The 18,711-nt window shown below is 35.2% G+C and overlaps 1 protein-coding gene across 1 annotated transcript in view; it reads left to right on the forward strand.

The window, feature by feature from the left end:
- The first annotated feature begins 1,614 nt into the window (after window positions 1–1,614).
- Window positions 1,615–18,711, forward strand: part of LOC138705181 (juvenile hormone esterase-like) — a 54,378-nt gene continuing 37,281 nt past the window's right edge. Inside the window, exons 1-4 of the mRNA XM_069833890.1 lie at window positions 1,615–1,730; window positions 11,304–11,500; window positions 12,495–12,626; window positions 17,693–17,846. Of these exons, the coding sequence (XP_069689991.1) occupies window positions 11,312–11,500; window positions 12,495–12,626; window positions 17,693–17,846 (475 nt within the window). The 5' untranslated portion in view covers window positions 1,615–1,730; window positions 11,304–11,311. The remainder of the gene's footprint in view (window positions 1,731–11,303; window positions 11,501–12,494; window positions 12,627–17,692; window positions 17,847–18,711) is intronic.

Consider the following 18,711-nt stretch of genomic DNA (forward strand, 5'->3'; position numbering starts at 1 on the left):
TTTTTTAAATACTGTAAATTTATTTCAACTCAACAACAATGTAACTTTATTATCTCAACAATAATTCCTTTCTACAATTCACCTTAAACGCTCTCGTCAACAATAGGATTTTCTCTCCACACAGTATTCGTTATAGCACTCCACTGACGACAATGACAATTTACTTGGACTATTACGAACAACAATGAACTGTTAATCTTAACTAATATTTACAAAGCACTATTTACAAATCACAACTGTCAGTTCTCAGTTCACAGTTCTTCTAGCTCAGTCACTCGAGTTCACAGTATCTCGAACCACAGACCTTCAGAGACAGTTCACTGCACTCGAACTCAGGTCCCTCCAACTGCGGTCCACTGCACTCGAACTCAGGTCCCTCCAACTGCGGTCCACTGCACTCGAACTCAGGCCTTCGGATGCTGACACAGTTGCGGACGCATACTCGAGTCGAACTCCGGTACACAAGACTGGCTTGCTTGCTCTGGCTTACTCACTGACTGAATAAACTGAAAACTGAAACTGCTCAAGTTCGCTCGCGTTTCTTCTTTTATAACCACAGCGACGTAGCCTAGAAAGTTCGAGTTCGCGATATTTCGACGCGTGTGTCCATTCTCGAATCATCTCGCTATCTCCACTTCGGACGGACTTCTCTAGAAGATTCGGGAGGGTCCGTCCCACCTTCACTCCGCAAGTAGCAGCTGTGCGCGCACTCTCCCCTCGTCGCGTTGACGTAATACACCCCCTCTGCCCTTCAGCATGCAGATGCTCCCCGTACCAGCGTTTCGTCTGCCGCGCGCCCTGTCGGACGCGTGTTCAAACCCCGTTGCAGCTGTCACAATACCCTGTTTCCTTCATCCACTAGGAGTTGATTCTTTTGGGATCCGTACGTGCTCTTCGTACATACAATCTACTCTTTCCTCTGAAATTTAGGATCGGTCACAACTTTTTCCATTGCACTGACATACTGATCCCCGGATTTAAACGTACAATCGAAATATAAAAATTCTGTCCAGATGTCTTCTCATAGTAGTTTACACGAAAGTGTCGCTGGACCATTTAAACGGAATTTGCTTAGTGAAATTCGAGATCGCGAAATACTGCCACTAATTGCCATTTTACGAAAACTGCTTCTTGGGTGTCGTAAACGAAAAGTACAGCTTGTAATGTATAACAAGATAAATACTAGACAGTATCCGAGCTCAATATAGTAAAAGAATAAGTTCAGTGAATAGCAGTAAAGTTAAAACAAATTCGTCAAAAACCAACAAACGTTTAGAAAAGTAACGAGATTATCAATAAAAGGTTGTAAAAATCAATATATATATATATATATGCTTATGTTCTTTTCGCATCGTTCACGTAGGAAAACGAGTGATTCATTTCAAACTTTAACTAAAATCCAAGATAATGGGATACTGATATAATTCAGGTGAAATCTCGTAATAAATTGTTCAATGTCATTGAATTACGTAATCACAAAAAAACTTTCAAGTAAATGACATTGGTTTTCTATACCAATTTCAATGGAACAGATACGAGATATATTGATAACATCGCCTAATAAAACAAATATAACAATATGTAAGATAACGACTATATTAATAACTTATCTCATTCTACTCTAAAGTTGTTTGTTCAGCTTGACACTTTGTGAAAATAATGATGTTGCATTTTAAACAGGTGTATACTATGATTTTAACAAGCACATTCACTTCCAAGGTATTCAACAGGTAAGTGTATAGAATATTCATGAAATTGAGAGGTATTATATTATAAGATATGTGTTAGAAATATTCACAAACTATATGAGAGCAATATTTTTATATCATATCGTTCTTACAGTACAAGTGGGTATAAGAATAATTTACATATATTGAGTCACTTAAATGGAAATTTATGAAAATTACCCATACATCGTACTGCAATAATTATAAACTTAGCTATACGCTCAGTATCTCTCATGTCCTTTATTATTAAAAACCGACATCTTCAGCGTACTATCCATTTCATTAGGTAAATTCTAAAACTACAACATATACATAGAAAATATGTATTAAAAGCCATCACGAGAGTCACAATAAGATTATCCACGAGTTGGATACAACACTTTAGCATTATAAATTGTAGAAAATAAATTATGAAATAATTCGGTATATATAGCTGACTTAAGTGTTTATATGTTCGTATTGATCGTATCGATTGGTTGCGGCTGGCATTGGCATTGAATAAAGATAAACAGATGATCAAATTTTATGTTACAAATGTTCCTTTATCTTGTTAATATAGTTTTTCTGAACCACAGACTGTTTTATGTGATATTAAAAAACTTATACCAAATTTGTTAAAGATTGGAAACAAATGATATGTTACCTTCTGTCCTGCATTTGATTTCTTGTTACGTGGCGCGTAGGAGTGGTAAACAAGATAGCCAGAGGAGTTGAATTCATCCCCACCCAAGCCTTCAGGTATTACGTCACAGCGAATAAGTCATTGCTATTATTGGCACGTGTGCCATAATAAGCCAATTACACAAGTTCTAGGATGTAGCAACAACCTGTTCATAATGCTAGGATTGCATAAATATAATTTATAGTCTATATTGTTTGGGCTACCTCTGATTGAGATTCTAGCTGATACGTAGGCTACATCTCTTAAAAGTAGAGACCAGTGTTTGGTTACCTAGAGTCTCCAAACAACCCGCAACAACAGTATACGTGAACATACGAAAACAAAACAAAGCTAGGTGCTTGGAGCCTAAGATTAACGTTCTAATTGAAGAATTTGGTAGCGAGCACTTCATTAGGAAAGAAGAAATTGCATTTTATAAGAAATAAGAACTTTTTCATTTGAAAACACTTAAAAAGTTTACAGTCATTGATTGTAATGTGTAGAGACTCGTAAAGTAGGTAGACAATATAGTGTATTAGTACATTTTGTGCTCATTGTAATCTTATCTTCGTACTAGTATATATATTTTTTATTTCTCTCATTCTTTTTCCATTTGGACTTTTTGTATTTATATCCGTAATTTTATTTATATTTCATACTAGCCGTACCCGTGCGCTCCGCTGCATTTGTTAGAAATAAATATAAAGTAATTATATAATTAAAATAGGACATCTGGTCCAGGGAACATCCGTGTTTGATAGAAGGATCAATCGTTTAATATGTTACTTAATTTAAATTGTATTTATATAATTAAAATGCTATCATTTTGGTCCAGAGACCATTCATTTGTTGCAATGATAATTCCTTTAACATGTTTCTTAATTGTTGTTACATGCAAATAATTAAAATATGATAATTTGGTTCAGAGAACATCCGTTATTGGTGCAAGGATAATTCGTTTAAAATTTTTCTAAATTAATCTTGAATGCATCCTTTAATAAATCACTCCAAATTAATAGCGTTGATTGTGTACGAAGATAATATTTATGTTAACCATACTGTGAATTTTTTTTTTGTTAAGTTTATTTTATTCACGCCTTAACATCCTTGGTCATGTCGCATGTTTAGAATGTGTGGGTATAGCAGTAGGCCGTTTTTACTATTGTTGAGTTCCTGTTTCTATTGTGTGTTGTAGATGGCTTGTGTTCGTGTAACTGATTATAGGCTTTGATTAATGTTTTTGGTACTGGTAATTGAGGCGGTGATGAACCATGGCATTTATCTTTCCAATCCGGCATTTGCATTTATGACTAAGGGAAATCATGAAAAACCCCAGTCAGATGGGTCGGCCACGGGGTTTGAATCCGGGACCTCCCGAATGCGTGTCTCAAACGCTACCGCCTGAGCCAACTCGCTCGGTTGTATATCATTGTTTATGCAAATAAAAAAATAAGGTACCTTACATAAATATTATTTTAAGAAACACAGGAAACGAATATGGGTAAATTATGAGCGCAGGAACGCCATTTCGTGACACCTTTTAAAATAACTCAGCTCCAGTGATCTCTATGGTAAAATGAGTGTATAAAATTATAATATTTTATGTGGACAAAATAAAGTTGCAATAATTCAAGCTATACAATATTTCGACAGAATATAAAGTCTTCTGTGCGTAAAGATCTATTTTAATTTTACCTCAGTCCTCATATGTAGCATTACATCCATCTAGAGAAACTACAAATTTCAAATGGTGAAGGTGACATTATTTCATACAAATACACAAATATTCTCTTTATATTAATATTGATAAACGTCAAAGCCGCCTTAAATAGACGGAGTCATTTGTTTTTATTTCATTATAGCCATCGTCGTCGTTCCTGCAATAACTCCTATGTGACATATAGATTTTCAGATGTTTGCTCTATTAAATAACTCAAATAGTGAGACAGCAAATAATACAATCTCCTATATGTAATTATATTTCTTTTTTTCGAAAATGTAAGAATTCACGATCTCCTATGTACCACTGCCATAGAATGAATAAAGCTGGTTTTTCTTCCTACTGAACAATTTATATTTTGCATATAGGAGTTATGGAACAACAACGCTATAATCTGAGGCGGCGGTGAAAATGTATTGTATTGTTATCTTAAAACTCTTTTATATCCTTAAATATCAGACTTATCAAAATTTTTCTTGGAATAAAACTTATCGGAAATCATTTTTAAAGAAGTTTTGTTATGTAACATTTTTCACAAAAATCAATAATAAGGGAGATATTTCAATTTATTTAATTCAGGCCCCCTTATAACCCCCCTTTTAAATAAAGTATTTGGAATGCGATATAGCCTAAAATCTAAGTTACAACGAACTTAATTTATATTCCAATTTTCATTGAAATCCATTCAGCCATTATCGAGTGAAAAGGTAACAAACTTCCAGACAGACAGATATACATACATACAAACAAAAATAAAAAAAAAAAGCGATTTTCGGTCTCAGGATGATTAACTATACATGTTAACACCAATTATCTTTGGAAAAGCGAAAATTACCAGAAAAATTTCGATTACATATTTATTATTAGTATAGAATTCCTTCTTCTCTCTGTATTTGTTTCTTGCATATGTCTATTTGTATTCTGGTGGTGTGCTAGAGAATGCTTGATGGCCTTAACTCCGCCAGATTAAATAAATAAATAAAATAAAAAATAAAAATATAGTGCGCAGTCTTTATAATTTGATTCATTTAAAGCTTGGGCTGACATGTGTTTTTTTTTAATTTGTTAGGCCTAATTCCAAACTTTAATGAAATGTAAATCATATATATGCGTTTTACTTATTATAAAATCAGGAGTAGACCAATTTCAGTTGCCAGGTTCGATGGCGTCTAAACATTTTTATATGGCACCTGAATTTTTTTTTATCGAGTTCATATTTTTTTTTAAGACTTCGATTTCTCTTATGTCACTATGACTAATTGTTAACAAAAGCGATTGTACGAAGAAATTCGAATATGCTTTCAGATTAATAATGTTACATTTATCGCATCTCAAGATATTGTAACTACCATAGCTTCAGTGAAGAACAAAGAGCGTCTCTGAAGAACGTGTGCTTGCAGTGCATAGATATTTAATATAGTAAATGTATCTTTATCTTAGCTCGAATGGTTTTCTCATTGCATGTATGAGTAAAATGTACTACTCCTTAAAATAAATGAGCTGGCTCCAGAATTTTTTTTAGTTCTGTCTATCCCTGGTAAAAATATTATTTTATTGCATATAAGTTGCCTTTAAATAAATACTTCGTTATTAGTAGTATTAAATCCAAGTGCTATTTTGCACATGAGTACTATTGCTGTTGTTCATCGATTTATACACACAGGCACACAAATAAATAGATGTAAACACACAGTACCGGAGCGTGCTGGGAGACTACTTCATTGCAGCTTGAATGTTAACTCGCAATTAGCTCTCCGTACCGAGAGAAGCTCGTATTATCGACGTACACCTAACTTGTATTCAAAGCAACCAAATGCAGGACTCTAATTATCAGACAATACATTTTACTTGACAATATGTGCGAGAGGATGAATAATGAGTTTGAATACATCTTAAGTCTGATCAGTGAGATATGTTACTACCCAGTGGATGGGGAAAGGAACATTATTATCTCCTGGCTTTGTGAGTGATGCCTTAATGGTGTCACGTTCATAACTTCTCTTCGGACAGTTGACTAAACAACACTGTTTGAGCTCTTTGGCTTCCCCGACTTATTAATCCACAGGTTTTCAGACATTATAAATTTCGGAAGGAGTGGTTTATAATTCGGTGTCACTTTTCATAAACATTTTGATTCTATTCTTATATTCATTTCAGGACGTTTATACGTTTTATAAATTAAAATTAAGGTGACATTCAACATTTAATTTTTTAAGGTGACATGTATTTATCTAGGCTGACGAGTTTACTTCCTTGGTTTGAATTGTAAATTATTTAAAAATAGCGTGTAAGAGGGCCTTAGACTAGAAATGTTTAGTTTAAATGTAGTTATGTTTATAAGTATGCATAAGGATGTAATTATTTGACTTATTTGAACTGTTGTATCAGTGAAGCGAGGTGAGTCAGTGAAGTTATGGTTTTACAGTGCAGTGAACAGTTCCGATCAGTGATAATTTATAGTGTCAATGAAATGTGTTCTATAGTGTCAGTGAAATGTGTTACAGAGTGTCAGTGAAATGTGTGCTAAAGTGTCAGTGAAATGCGTCATAGTGCCACTACAGGGAATGAGATGAGAGTAAAGTGAAAGACTATTGAAACTTATGTAGGACCTATAGATAATTATGTAGGTTGTATTGTAAAATTAGGTATTTTATTTTATGTTTTATTATTATTGTGTTAAATTGTATTGTGTATTATTATTGTATTGTGTGTAAAATTGTATATGTGTTGTAAAATTATATTGTGTATTGTAAATTTTATTGTGTATTGGTTATCATTTTATTGTGCATTGTTAATATTGTATATACCACTGCCACCGGGTGCTTGCCCACTCGCAGTGTAAATAAATACATACATAAAAGATGTAAATGAATCTTTCATAAGTTTTAGGAATTGTCGAGGAGCAGATGGTCAATATCTTTCACTAAGGAACACATGATCAGAAATGAGAAATGGTGGATCCACTGTTCTAACAGAATTATAAATCATTAAACATAAAAAATGATGAAGTAATTTAAGTACGGAGAATATCATTGCCTTTAGTCCTACCTTAATAATAAATGTTCAAAGTGACTACCGCCGACTTTATTGCAAAGTGTGCAACGACGAACCATGATTCCTCTTACTACCTGGAAAATTCCACGCTCACCTCAGATAGTATCAAATGCTGTGGAGACGCGCTGATTATGCTCACCCACCGTTTCCACCGGTATTTCGTACATAACATTCTTCACATACCTCGTTACGAAAAAGTCGGAAGGAGTCACATCAGGGGAGAGCTGAGGCAGGAAATTGGGCTTCCTCTTCCAATCACTCTCTCTGTGTTGACATTCTGCTTTCCTCAGCAGTGACATGACATCATTTCAAGTGTTACCAACCCAATGTGTAGAAAGTTTTCTATCACAAAGACAGAATATCAAATATTTAATAGCGCTGTGGATCCGCTATTTCGTATTTCCGTCCATGGATTCCTTAATGAAACATGCTCACCATATCCTTTAATTTTTGAAGCGTCATTCATTTACACCCTATGTGTCAAAACACGTTCATTAACAGAATCAGAGTCACCGGAGTGAATAAGACGCTTGCCTCCCGACCCAAAGTTGCGCTAGGGCGTGGGTTCGATTCCAGCTTGACTATTAACTTGATTATATTTTTTCCGAGGTTTCTCCAACCGTAAAGCGAATGTGAGATAATCTGTGCGAGTCCTCGGCCTCATTTCGCCAAATACCATCTCTCTCTCTCTCTCACCAATTTCAGTCAATTCTAAATAACCTCGTAGTTGATATAGCGTCGTTAAATTACCAAGTAAAAAAACAGAATCAGTCTTATCCTTTTATTTGTTCACTCGTTTCGCGGTGTAGCTGAGTTCGTTTAAAGGCCGTGGACCAGCGTTAGAGAATGAAGGCTGGTTCGAGTCTTCGTGAGAAAGAAATTGCCTCATAAAATTTTCGGTCATTGTATGGGTCTTGTATCCACCCAGCGTCGTGATGAGTTTGTGGAGCTATAGTGAGTAGCAAAATCCGATTTCATAAGCCAGCTTTAACGGTAGAGGAATCACATTACCCTTTTCTGATTGGATGATAGTTCACTTCTCCTGATACATGTATGATTTGGAGTGTTATACAACTGATTTTGTTTCATCACTCATGATATGAGATAGGCTACAGGATTTCCGAGAATGAATGGTGGAGTTTCATTTGTTGACTGTAAACGTCACTTATGGGTGGCAGCATTGTGAGAATCAAAATAATGAAATCGTCATGACAAAAGGTTTGCGTATATGCGACAACAGTCAATAATAATGACGTGACGTCATGCTTTCTGGTTGATAATTAATGCTGAAACTAGTATGAACTCTTTATAGGAAGTAACTTGTGTACACTTTTGCTTTGTTGTTAGGAGAGAGAGAATATGTAAGTTTTCATTTCTTGTGATATTGTAAAATAAATACCGTAGAAGTAGAGACCAATAAATTGTATTTTGTGGCTGGTAGAGAACAAATCTATGGTACATGTACAAAGACAGTTTAGACGAAAACATCACAAAAATCCACCGCATGAAAATTGTATTCGTCGGTGGTCTTAAGTTCATGGAGACAGGTTGAGCAGAGAAAGGAGAAAAAACTGGCAGACCGAGGGTGTTGGAAGATGATGTGGAAAAGATCAGAGAGCCTTTTGAGCAAAGTCATCGAAAGTAGATCCCGTGTCGTACAGTGAATTATATTTGTCGATATCAACTGTAGAGGAGGTAGTAGGGAGAACCGTAAAGATCCATAGGCATAAAATTCAGCTTCTTCAGCACATTCAGCCGAATGATAAACTGAGAAGAACTCAATTCGTCGTTGGAATGCTACAAAGTTTTGATTAACCAATTTTTTTGGACACAAATTCTCTTTTAGGAATAGGAAAGGCTTATGTCTCATGTTAATGAGTGTGTGAATTGACACACTTGTCGAATATGGCAGTCTAAAAATAGTCACGTTATCCAGAAACACATCCGAAGCTCTCCCAGACTCAAAGTGTGATGTGCATTAATGTCAAATACTATGGTGGAACCGTAATTTTTCGTCGAAGCAAACATCACTAACATCATTTAGGCTATCTGGACATGTTCGAACATTTTGTCTTTCCTCAATTTGACGAAATTGAAGGCACTGGACTATAGATCACACACCAGAATGATAGAGCACCAGGATCGTAATGTCGAATCGGTAGAATGCAAAAATTAGTCCAATTCTATGGCCGACGAGAAGTTCGGGAATAATCTCGCTGGACTAGGCCTATTTCTTGCGGGGGATACCTAAAAGATGTGTACAGAGTGAAGATCAGATATTTGCAAGAATTACTCCGATGATCTTGATTAAATGTGAACTGAAACTGAATTTCGTTACATGTGTAGAACTTGATCCAGTGTAAACGGAAACTGTATTTCGTTACATGTGTAAAACTTGATCAAGTGTGAACGGAAACTGAATTTCGTTATATGTATGTATGTATTTATTTACACTGCAAGTGGGCAAGCACCCGGTGGCAGTGGTATATACAATATTAACAATACACAATAAAATGATAACCAATACACAATAAAATTTACAATACATAATACAATTTTACAACACATATACAATTTTACACACAATACAATAAGAATGCACAATACAATTTAACACAATAATAATAAAACATAAAATAAAATACCTAATTTTACAATACAACCTACATAATTATCTATAGGTCCTACATAAGTTTCAATAGTCTTTCACTTTACTCTCATCTCATTCCCTGTAGTGGCACTATGACGCATTTCACTGACACTTTAGCACACATTTCACTGACACTCTGTAACTCATTTCACTGACACTATAGAACACATTTCATTGACACTATAAATTATCACTGATCGGAACTGTTCACTGCACTGTAAAACCATAACTTCACTGACTCACCTCGCTTCACTGATACAACAGTTCAAATAAGTCAAATAATTACATCCTTATTCATACTTATAAACAGAACTACATTTAAACTAAACATTTCTAGTCTAAGGCCCTCTTACACGCTATTTTTAAATAATTTACAATTCAAACCAAGGAAGTAAACTCGTCAGCCTAGATAAATTCATGTCACCTTAAAAAATTAAATGTTGAATGTCACCTTAATTTTAATTTTCACTTTATATACAACTTTTTAAATTATTCTTGAATCTCCTTAAGGAAGGACAGCCCTCAAAGACCGCTGCAGGTAGGTCATCCCAATCATTTATAGTTCTATTTAAAAATGAGAATTTACCTACATCCGTTTTCTGTTTCCTACATTTGATTTTAAAATCATGATCGTTCCTACCATAGTACGTTGGCTTTTCTAACCGAGCCGTTATGTCTACCCATGCTTTCTGACCTAGATGTGCTCTATACAATGATGTTATTCTAGTTTTCCTACGTCTGTTTTCCAAAGTTTCCCATCTAAGTTCTTTTATCGTATCGTTTCCATCTTCTCTTTTATCTTTAACAAATTTCGCTGCCCTATACTGGATTCTTTCTAAGGAATTTATCTGATATATTCTATAGGGATCCCAACACGTAGTTCCGTATTCCATTAACGGTCGCACTAACGTTAGATATGCTATTTCTCTCGATTTGGGGCTAGCCTTTCTCAAGATTCTCATAATAAAGTGAAGTGCCCTCCATGCTTTACCCGTAACATTATCAACATGCTCTCCCCAATAAACATGCTCTCCCCAAAATGTGTAGAACTTGATCAAGTGTGAACGGAAACTGAAAATTTTTACATGTGTAGAATCGTTCATGGGACTCATATCGAATTCATTTAAAAGGTAACAATTGTTTGAGTTGATTTTAACCTTAAAAGTTGACATTTATACCTTACTTACTGTATGTTTGTATAGTAATCAATTGAAATCCCCATCAATCGTATACAGAAACCTTGTAATAATTTCGAATATACCTGTATTGATAGCTAGAGTTTCATTTCTGGAGCCGGTATATTGCTATAATCGTTACATTTCATTCCTTAATATTTGAATCCATAACCATGCTATTATAAATACTGTCTTTAGAACATTAAACATTAATGTACACTGTTAGTAACAAATTATACATTATTACCAACCATGAATTCCCAATCGCAAGTAATTTATAATCAAACAATGCTGCATGTGGCTATGATTTTTGCAGTTACCAGTATGTTAGGTGTGCTAGTTTTTACAAGCCTGATGCTCCTGCTGGTTGCACGGGCTCATGCAGACTGTCTAGCAAGCATCGCTCAAGGCACAGCCAGAGGAGCTCTCATGACTTCGTATCATGGAAGAGAATTTTGTTCTTATAATGGAATCCCGTATGCTGCGCCTCCTGTGGGAGACCTCAGGTTTAGGGTAAATATCTGCTTCAATTGGAAACTGTTGTGCAGAAGAGTTAAATTTAAAATGTATTTTAAATGCTAAAATAAATTGGACTTATTCTGTTCTTGTTTTATAAGTTATTATAAAGGAAATTATTATAACCTCCAAACAGATTGAACAATTAAGTTCCAATAAGCGCCTATGGAATGTGCTGAGAATAGGATTTAGTTCGTGTATGTGATGGATTGTCTCTTGTCCATATTCAATAACAAAATTGTGAATATTGACTCTACCACTGAGAGTAAACTGGGCCTCGTCTTTCCACAATATTCCAGCTAATTATTCCGGTCTAATTTTCGTCTGAGCTGATAGAAGGTAATGAAGTTATCTCTCTTTCAATTATCAATTTCTTTCAATTCAAACATAATTTGAATTTATACGGACACGTTTATAGAAGTATGCTTGAGAGTTTCTAAAGAATGCTGTATGATATTGTAAACGCTTGCTTAACACATTAGCACTGCTGATTAATAACGGGTTTTAGTTTTCATGAAGAACTTATGCAATCTGAATATTACTCATTCCTGTTCTTCTTCATTTCATGTTATAACTGAACTAGTTTCTTAATTATCGATAATGCACAATAAGAAAGCATGGTAGCCTATAAGGTCTGCCTCTCAGATACATTTTGTCTGAAATCTTCTTAATCCAGAATAAAGTTTCTACAACATTCGTATAATCCATTCTTGTTTCACGATATAAAGCCATTTTCTCCAACCTGGAAAATATGTGTAATAAATAAGTCAGATTCCTAACAAACTTCTACTTATTTTTCAAAGCTTAATTTTTCATTACAATAATGGAAGCATTTGTTTCAGTACGAATGACTAAAGTCCTTTCCTCATAAGATGTTCATTAGGCACTTACTTCACCTTGTTAGCTCAATTTATTTATAAAATATATTACTTCTAGTTACTTTATAATTAAATGTGTTAATTAAATAATTTAATTTAAATACAAATTTCAGCCTCCTCAACCTGCATCTGCGTGGACTGGAGAGTTAAATGCTACAATACCTGCAAATTCGTGTTTACAGTCCTCCGGCGCATTTTATTATGGCAGCGAGGACTGTCTGTATCTGAATGTGCACACTCCACAGGTAAGGAACGCTCTTGGGAACAGAAACGCTATGTTATCCTGGACTTGTTTGTTATTTTTAAAGCTATACTTATTATTTAACTAAGGTGTAAGTGGAGATTATAGGCTTAAGATATAATCACCAATTGAGGACAGTTTTTGTAAAACTGAAAAAACTAAATTTTACAGGAGAGACAAAACACTGTAGTAAGCAAAATTTTGCTGTAACTCTCACATAGCAGAAAGCAAGTTTTGGAAAAAACGATCACACTTTGACACACTACAATGAAGAGAAATAATCAAATTTTACTAAGACGCCTTTAACATCATGTAGAGGCCTGCCTTATGTTAACGAATCCATCAAAATCTCAGTTTTGCAAATTTTGCAGTTAGTAAGTTTTGCAAAATCGGTCCTCATATCATCTAAAGAAAAACATAAATTAATGATACCATAAGCGGAGACTAGGAGCAAGGCAGAAAATAGGATAGTTTGGAGAATGCTGCGTTTGCATTGAAAGACTTGTCCTTGAGCAGAACACTTCACGTATGTAAGCAAATTGGTTTGCGACTCACTCAACAAGTTTAATCTGATTTCAAAATGTATAGCATTTAGTTACAATAATGCTAATGAACTCTCTGAAAAATAATTTCGCTAAGAATTTTTTGGTTTTCCTCCATATTCTTAACAGTGGTGTGCATTATGTGTACGATCAGCTAAAGTATGATATTGAGATGGATACGATAACACTGATAACATTTGTAAATTTTTCTCAATACATTTTGTCTGCACAGGAACTTTCTAAGAATTTTCCGACAAAGCATCATCTTCGTCACAGCACTACAAGATTAAATAAGCACATTTCAGTTGTAGAGAGGATATCAATTCTATTCAAGTCCTACTTTCACTCCCAGACACAAGTACGAAATATTATCAAAGTTGTTTCATGATTATCTGACTGAAACTTGTACAGTTCATTCTTTAATGTCAGTTAAAAGTAAGTTTAATGTATACACAAAGATGAAACTCGGTATGGGAAGTGTGAATATTGGTCAGAGCAGTTCATATAAACTAGGGAGTATATTTACAGAAAATTCAATCCAATATATATATATATATATATATATATATATATATATATATATATATATATATTTGCTGTTCATTCTGAGAGGTAATGATTTACAATTAATTATGATTAGTTTGTCGAAGAGGTTCTGCAACTCAATTGTTCTATATTGATTATCTCGAGCAATGGATTTGTCCGCTTGATGAGTCCAGTTGATTGATTGGATGATTTTTGAAAATGAAGAAGTTAATAGCCTGAAGTCTAATGAGCTACTCCCCAGCACTACTTAGCGTATTTGTAGGGTTGAGGTATCACAATTGATGACTAAGTTCCTGTACCTTCTTCGGTGTATGAAAATGTTTCTTGGTGGTTTTTTTTATCAACTAGGACATGTTCAGTGGGTGCAGGTTTTTGAGGATACTAAAAGTTTGGATAATTTTCCTGAAATATTGAATTCCAGTATTTAAAAAGTTTTCGTTTTAATATTAATGCTCAATGGACTGATGTACGATATAGACTGTTGACTGGGTCCTGTTCAGGATATTGGTGCTATTAAGCATAATCTAAAACATCTCATTGCTCACATTATCGTAAATATATACCGTACTTTCTAGGCCAGACTTACTTAAAAAAGTCTGTTCAAATTTACTTAGCCAGTGGAAATGCATAATGATTATATTGTTTTTATAAGTATTTTAAATGTAATGTATTTGTATCTGTAATTAAATTGTACGCCTTTCTAAGGTAAACTTCACTGTAATCTGGAAAAGAAATCATCCCATAACCCTGTAATATTTTAAGCGTCTCATCACTGACAGAACAAACGAGCAAACTTAGCGAATTGTTTCACATAATACTTAACAAAAATCAGGCTAAGAACAGTGGTATAAAGCAAAAGATCAAACGGTACGCATCAATGTAACAATCTCTTCGTTTAAATAATGTACATTTTAGGACATCAGAATGGACAATCTCAGAAATACACTCAGGGACAAAAAAAAACCGGACACTTTAATATTTACTGGTATTTTGCAAAACATTATCTTCTTATACAATAATATGGTAGCCATCTGTTGTTATGGAGACGTGTATACATTGTTCATTGTTTTTTGTTTTATAAACAAGCCATTACAACCAAATATTCCAATTTTGCTTTCGGAGTCTCAGCTATAACAATTTTGTCTCAACCATTTTGTGCTTCATTATCGTTATCATTCGTTATTTCTTTATTTTTAAATTTTCTCAGTTTAAGTGGGGTTGTAACATTTGTCTTAACACAAGATGCGACCGAAGATGTGGCTCGAGCTGTAGCCCTTTACGATGATGGACGCAGTGTACGTTACATTGCAAATGTTATGAATATGGCTAGAAGCACACCCCATGATGTCATAAAACGATATACAGAGATCCTAGAATATACCAGAAGACGAGGTTCGGGTCGTCCAAAAGCTAAAAATCCAAATGAAGACAGGTATATGGTGTTGAGAGTTCTTAGGGAGCGCAACCTGCCAGCTACTAGTGTAGCCCAGCAATTTGTTAACATGCATGGACGCCCAATTTCGGCCAAAACAGTTAGAAGGAGGTTGAAAGCAAGTGGACTGATATCAAGTAAACCTGCAACTGGTCCCAGACTTCTCAGGATGCATCGAGTTGAACGACTGCGTTTTGCAAATGATCACAGGGATTGGAGAAATGGACAGTGGAGCTGTGTTCTGTTCACCGATGAGTCCCGTTTCAATCTGTGCTCACCTCATGGACGTGAAAGAGTTTGGAGAAAAAGGGGAGAACGATTTTCACAGTGTTGCATTTCCGAAAATGTGCCGTATGGAGGTGGTAGAGTGATGGTTTGGGCAGGAGCGTGTACGGATGCTCGTAGAGAGTTGGTTTTTGTTGAAAATGGAAGACTAACAGCTGATAGGTATCTAAATGAATGTTTGGCTGATCATGTTGTGCCATTTGGCCAATTTGTAGGCGATAAGTTTGTTTTAATGCATGATAATGCACGGCCGCATATTGCCCATGCGGTCGGAGATTATCTCCAAGAAGTGGGAATCCATGTTCTTCCATGGCCAGCAAGGAGTCCAGACATGAACCCAATTGAACACGTGTGACACATGCTGGGACGGCGTGTTAAGAATAGACGACCGAGACCAGAATCGTTACAAGAGTTGAGTCGAGCACTTGGCGAAGAATGGGAACTTATTCCTCAAGAAGACATTGCTAACCAAATTGAGAGCATGCCAAGACGTATGGATGCAGTTATTCAAGCCAGAGGGAGTAATACCCGTTACTAAAAAGAGTTTTTAATGTTTAAGGCACCATAACATGAAAAAAACAGTTAGACCAAACGATGCCATAGTTATACGCCCTTTGTAATTTTTTGTAAATTTTCTCATCAGAGATTATTTTTTTTTTTCAAATGTTGTCGTGTAAGGTGCTAAATGAAACATTATTTTGTTTAAATGGGTTTTGTTTGATTTTGAAATAATTGGCAACAAAATACAAGCAAATATAGAAGTGTCCGGCTTTTTTGTCCCTGCGTGTATTTATTTAAACAAATGGCAGGCATTGTGATAACAGTCAGCCCATAGGTCACCCTCCAGCTTCTCTGGGTTACAGTAGTTTTATGCAGTGCCGGTCATCGCATCAAGTGGTTCCCATTCATTTCCTCCTCTCGGTCACATAAAGGGCAGGATGGTTGAGGGTATACTCCTAACCTGTGCAGGTGCTTCGCTAGGCAATAGTGGCCATACACAGCCTAAACTCCGCAACAGCTCTGCTCTTTGGCCAGTCAGATATATCAATGATGCTCAGAAAATAAATACGAAATATGAGATTTAAAATATTCTGTGTTAAACGAACTTAAGAAAGATATAAGATTTTCTAAAGACGACCAATTATTGTTATCTGCACAAAACACGCTCGCCAAAATTTCTAGTAGCCCAAAATTTCGCAAATCGCATACAGTAAATATTAGTCACACGCGTACTCCAGAGTAGTTCAATCCGAGACTTTTTGTACAATATGTGGTATTCTGCCTCAGACTAAAAAGTTATTCTTTAACAGACACTACTTTTACATATAGCTTTCACCCTTAAAATATAACGTAGTAGCTCCAAGACGATAAGTGTTAACTACCAATTTTATTGCCATCTTGCAACCTTCCTTTATACTACGACGTCTAAAGTGTCGAGAGATCCCGATATTTCGAAAATATTTTTAGTGGGTAATATAAATCTGCAAATGTGTCATCAAATGCAATTACTTTAAGGAGAAAAAGAATTATTAATTTAACAAAATTACCAGTGTGCTATAGTACAGCAGCATATTAGGGCCAACAGCTTGGGGACGCATAGGTGAATGACCCGAACTCAAGTATCTACCAATGGAATAAAAACTTAATTCTTGAAACTGTTCTATTCTTCCTTACGGTATAACTTCAAGTATGAAAGTTTCAATTCACCCAAACAAAACGTGTTAATCAAATTTTTACGCCAGCTTAAATCAATATAACGTACATGAAACACAACAAATGTATACATGAATGAACACAGCATATTTATCTTCCAATACCTTAGGTAAGTTAAATACCTGAACTATTGTTACGAAAAAATATATATATTTTGCCTTAAATCTCAAAATCAAAAGATGTCTAAATATTTTCTTTGAATGTTGGTTACTTGTAATAAAAATATAAAAGTCAAATAACTTTTTTTACTTGGTTGTTTAACGACGCTGTATCAACTATGATATTATTTAGCGTCGATGGAATTGGTAACAGCGAGGTGATATTTGGCGAGTTGTGGCCGAAGATTCGCCATAGAATACTTGGCATTTGCCTTACGGTTGGGGAAAACCTCGGAAAAAACCAAGTGATCAATTCATACGAGAATCGAACCCACGCCCGAGCGCAACTCTTGATCGACAGGCAAGCGCCTTAGCCGGGTGAGCTACGCTAGTGGCTCATAGTAACGTTAAATTTTCATTATCATTATTCAATTTTTCCTTTAATTTTTCGCAGACATCTTCATCTGGGGAACTCCTTCCAGTTATGGTATTCATCCATGGAGGAGCCTATTCTTACGGCAGCGGGAAGGCCTATAGTTACGGCCCTCTATATCTCATGGACAAGGATGTTGTAATGGTTGCTATGAATTATCGCTTGGGAGTTTTAGGTGAATATTATTTTCCATATTTGCTATGTGGCACTAATAATGTTAGGGAAGTAACACGTGTTAGGAGTTATTCTTGAAAGATATTCAAGAGTAAACGAATTCAGTGCAGGGTAGGCTACTTGTCATTTTATTGTAATTTAAAAACCCTGTAAATTCGAAGAATCATAAGTCGTTCAAAGAAATGAAATGTGATGAAGACAATTGAAAACATGATTTTCATATTTCAATATGCATTTATGTCACTCATACTTATTTATTTACAAATGGCTTTTAAGGAACCCGCAGGTTCATTGCCGCCCTCATATATGCCCGCCATCGGTCCCTATCCTGTGCAAGATTAATCCAGTCTCTATTGTCATATCCCACCTCCCTCAAATCCATTTTAATATTATCCTCCCATCTACGTCTCGGCCTTCCCAAAGGTATTTTTTCCATTGGCCTCCCAACTCTATATGCAATTCTGGATTCATCCATACGTGCAACTTAATCCCTTTTAGCCCCAAATATTTTCCTAACAACCTTATTCTCAAACACCCTTAATCTCTGTTTCTCTCTCAAAGTGAGAGTCCACGTTTCATAACCATACAGAACAACCGGTAATATAATTGTTTTATAAATTCTAACTTTCAGATTTTTTGACAGCAGACTAGATGACAAAATCTTCTCAACCGAATAATAACACGCATTTCCCATATTTATTCTGCGTTTAATTTTCTTCCGAGTGTAATTCATATTTTTTACTTTTGCTCCAATTACTTTAATTTTTCTACCTCTTCGAAGGATAAATCTCCAACTTTTATATTTCCTTTTCGTACAATATTCTGGTTACGAGACATAATCATATACTTCGTCTTTTCGGGGTTTA

This window comes from Periplaneta americana, chromosome 8, assembly GCF_040183065.1.
Source record: "Periplaneta americana isolate PAMFEO1 chromosome 8, P.americana_PAMFEO1_priV1, whole genome shotgun sequence".
Taxonomy (NCBI): domain Eukaryota; kingdom Metazoa; phylum Arthropoda; class Insecta; order Blattodea; family Blattidae; genus Periplaneta; species Periplaneta americana.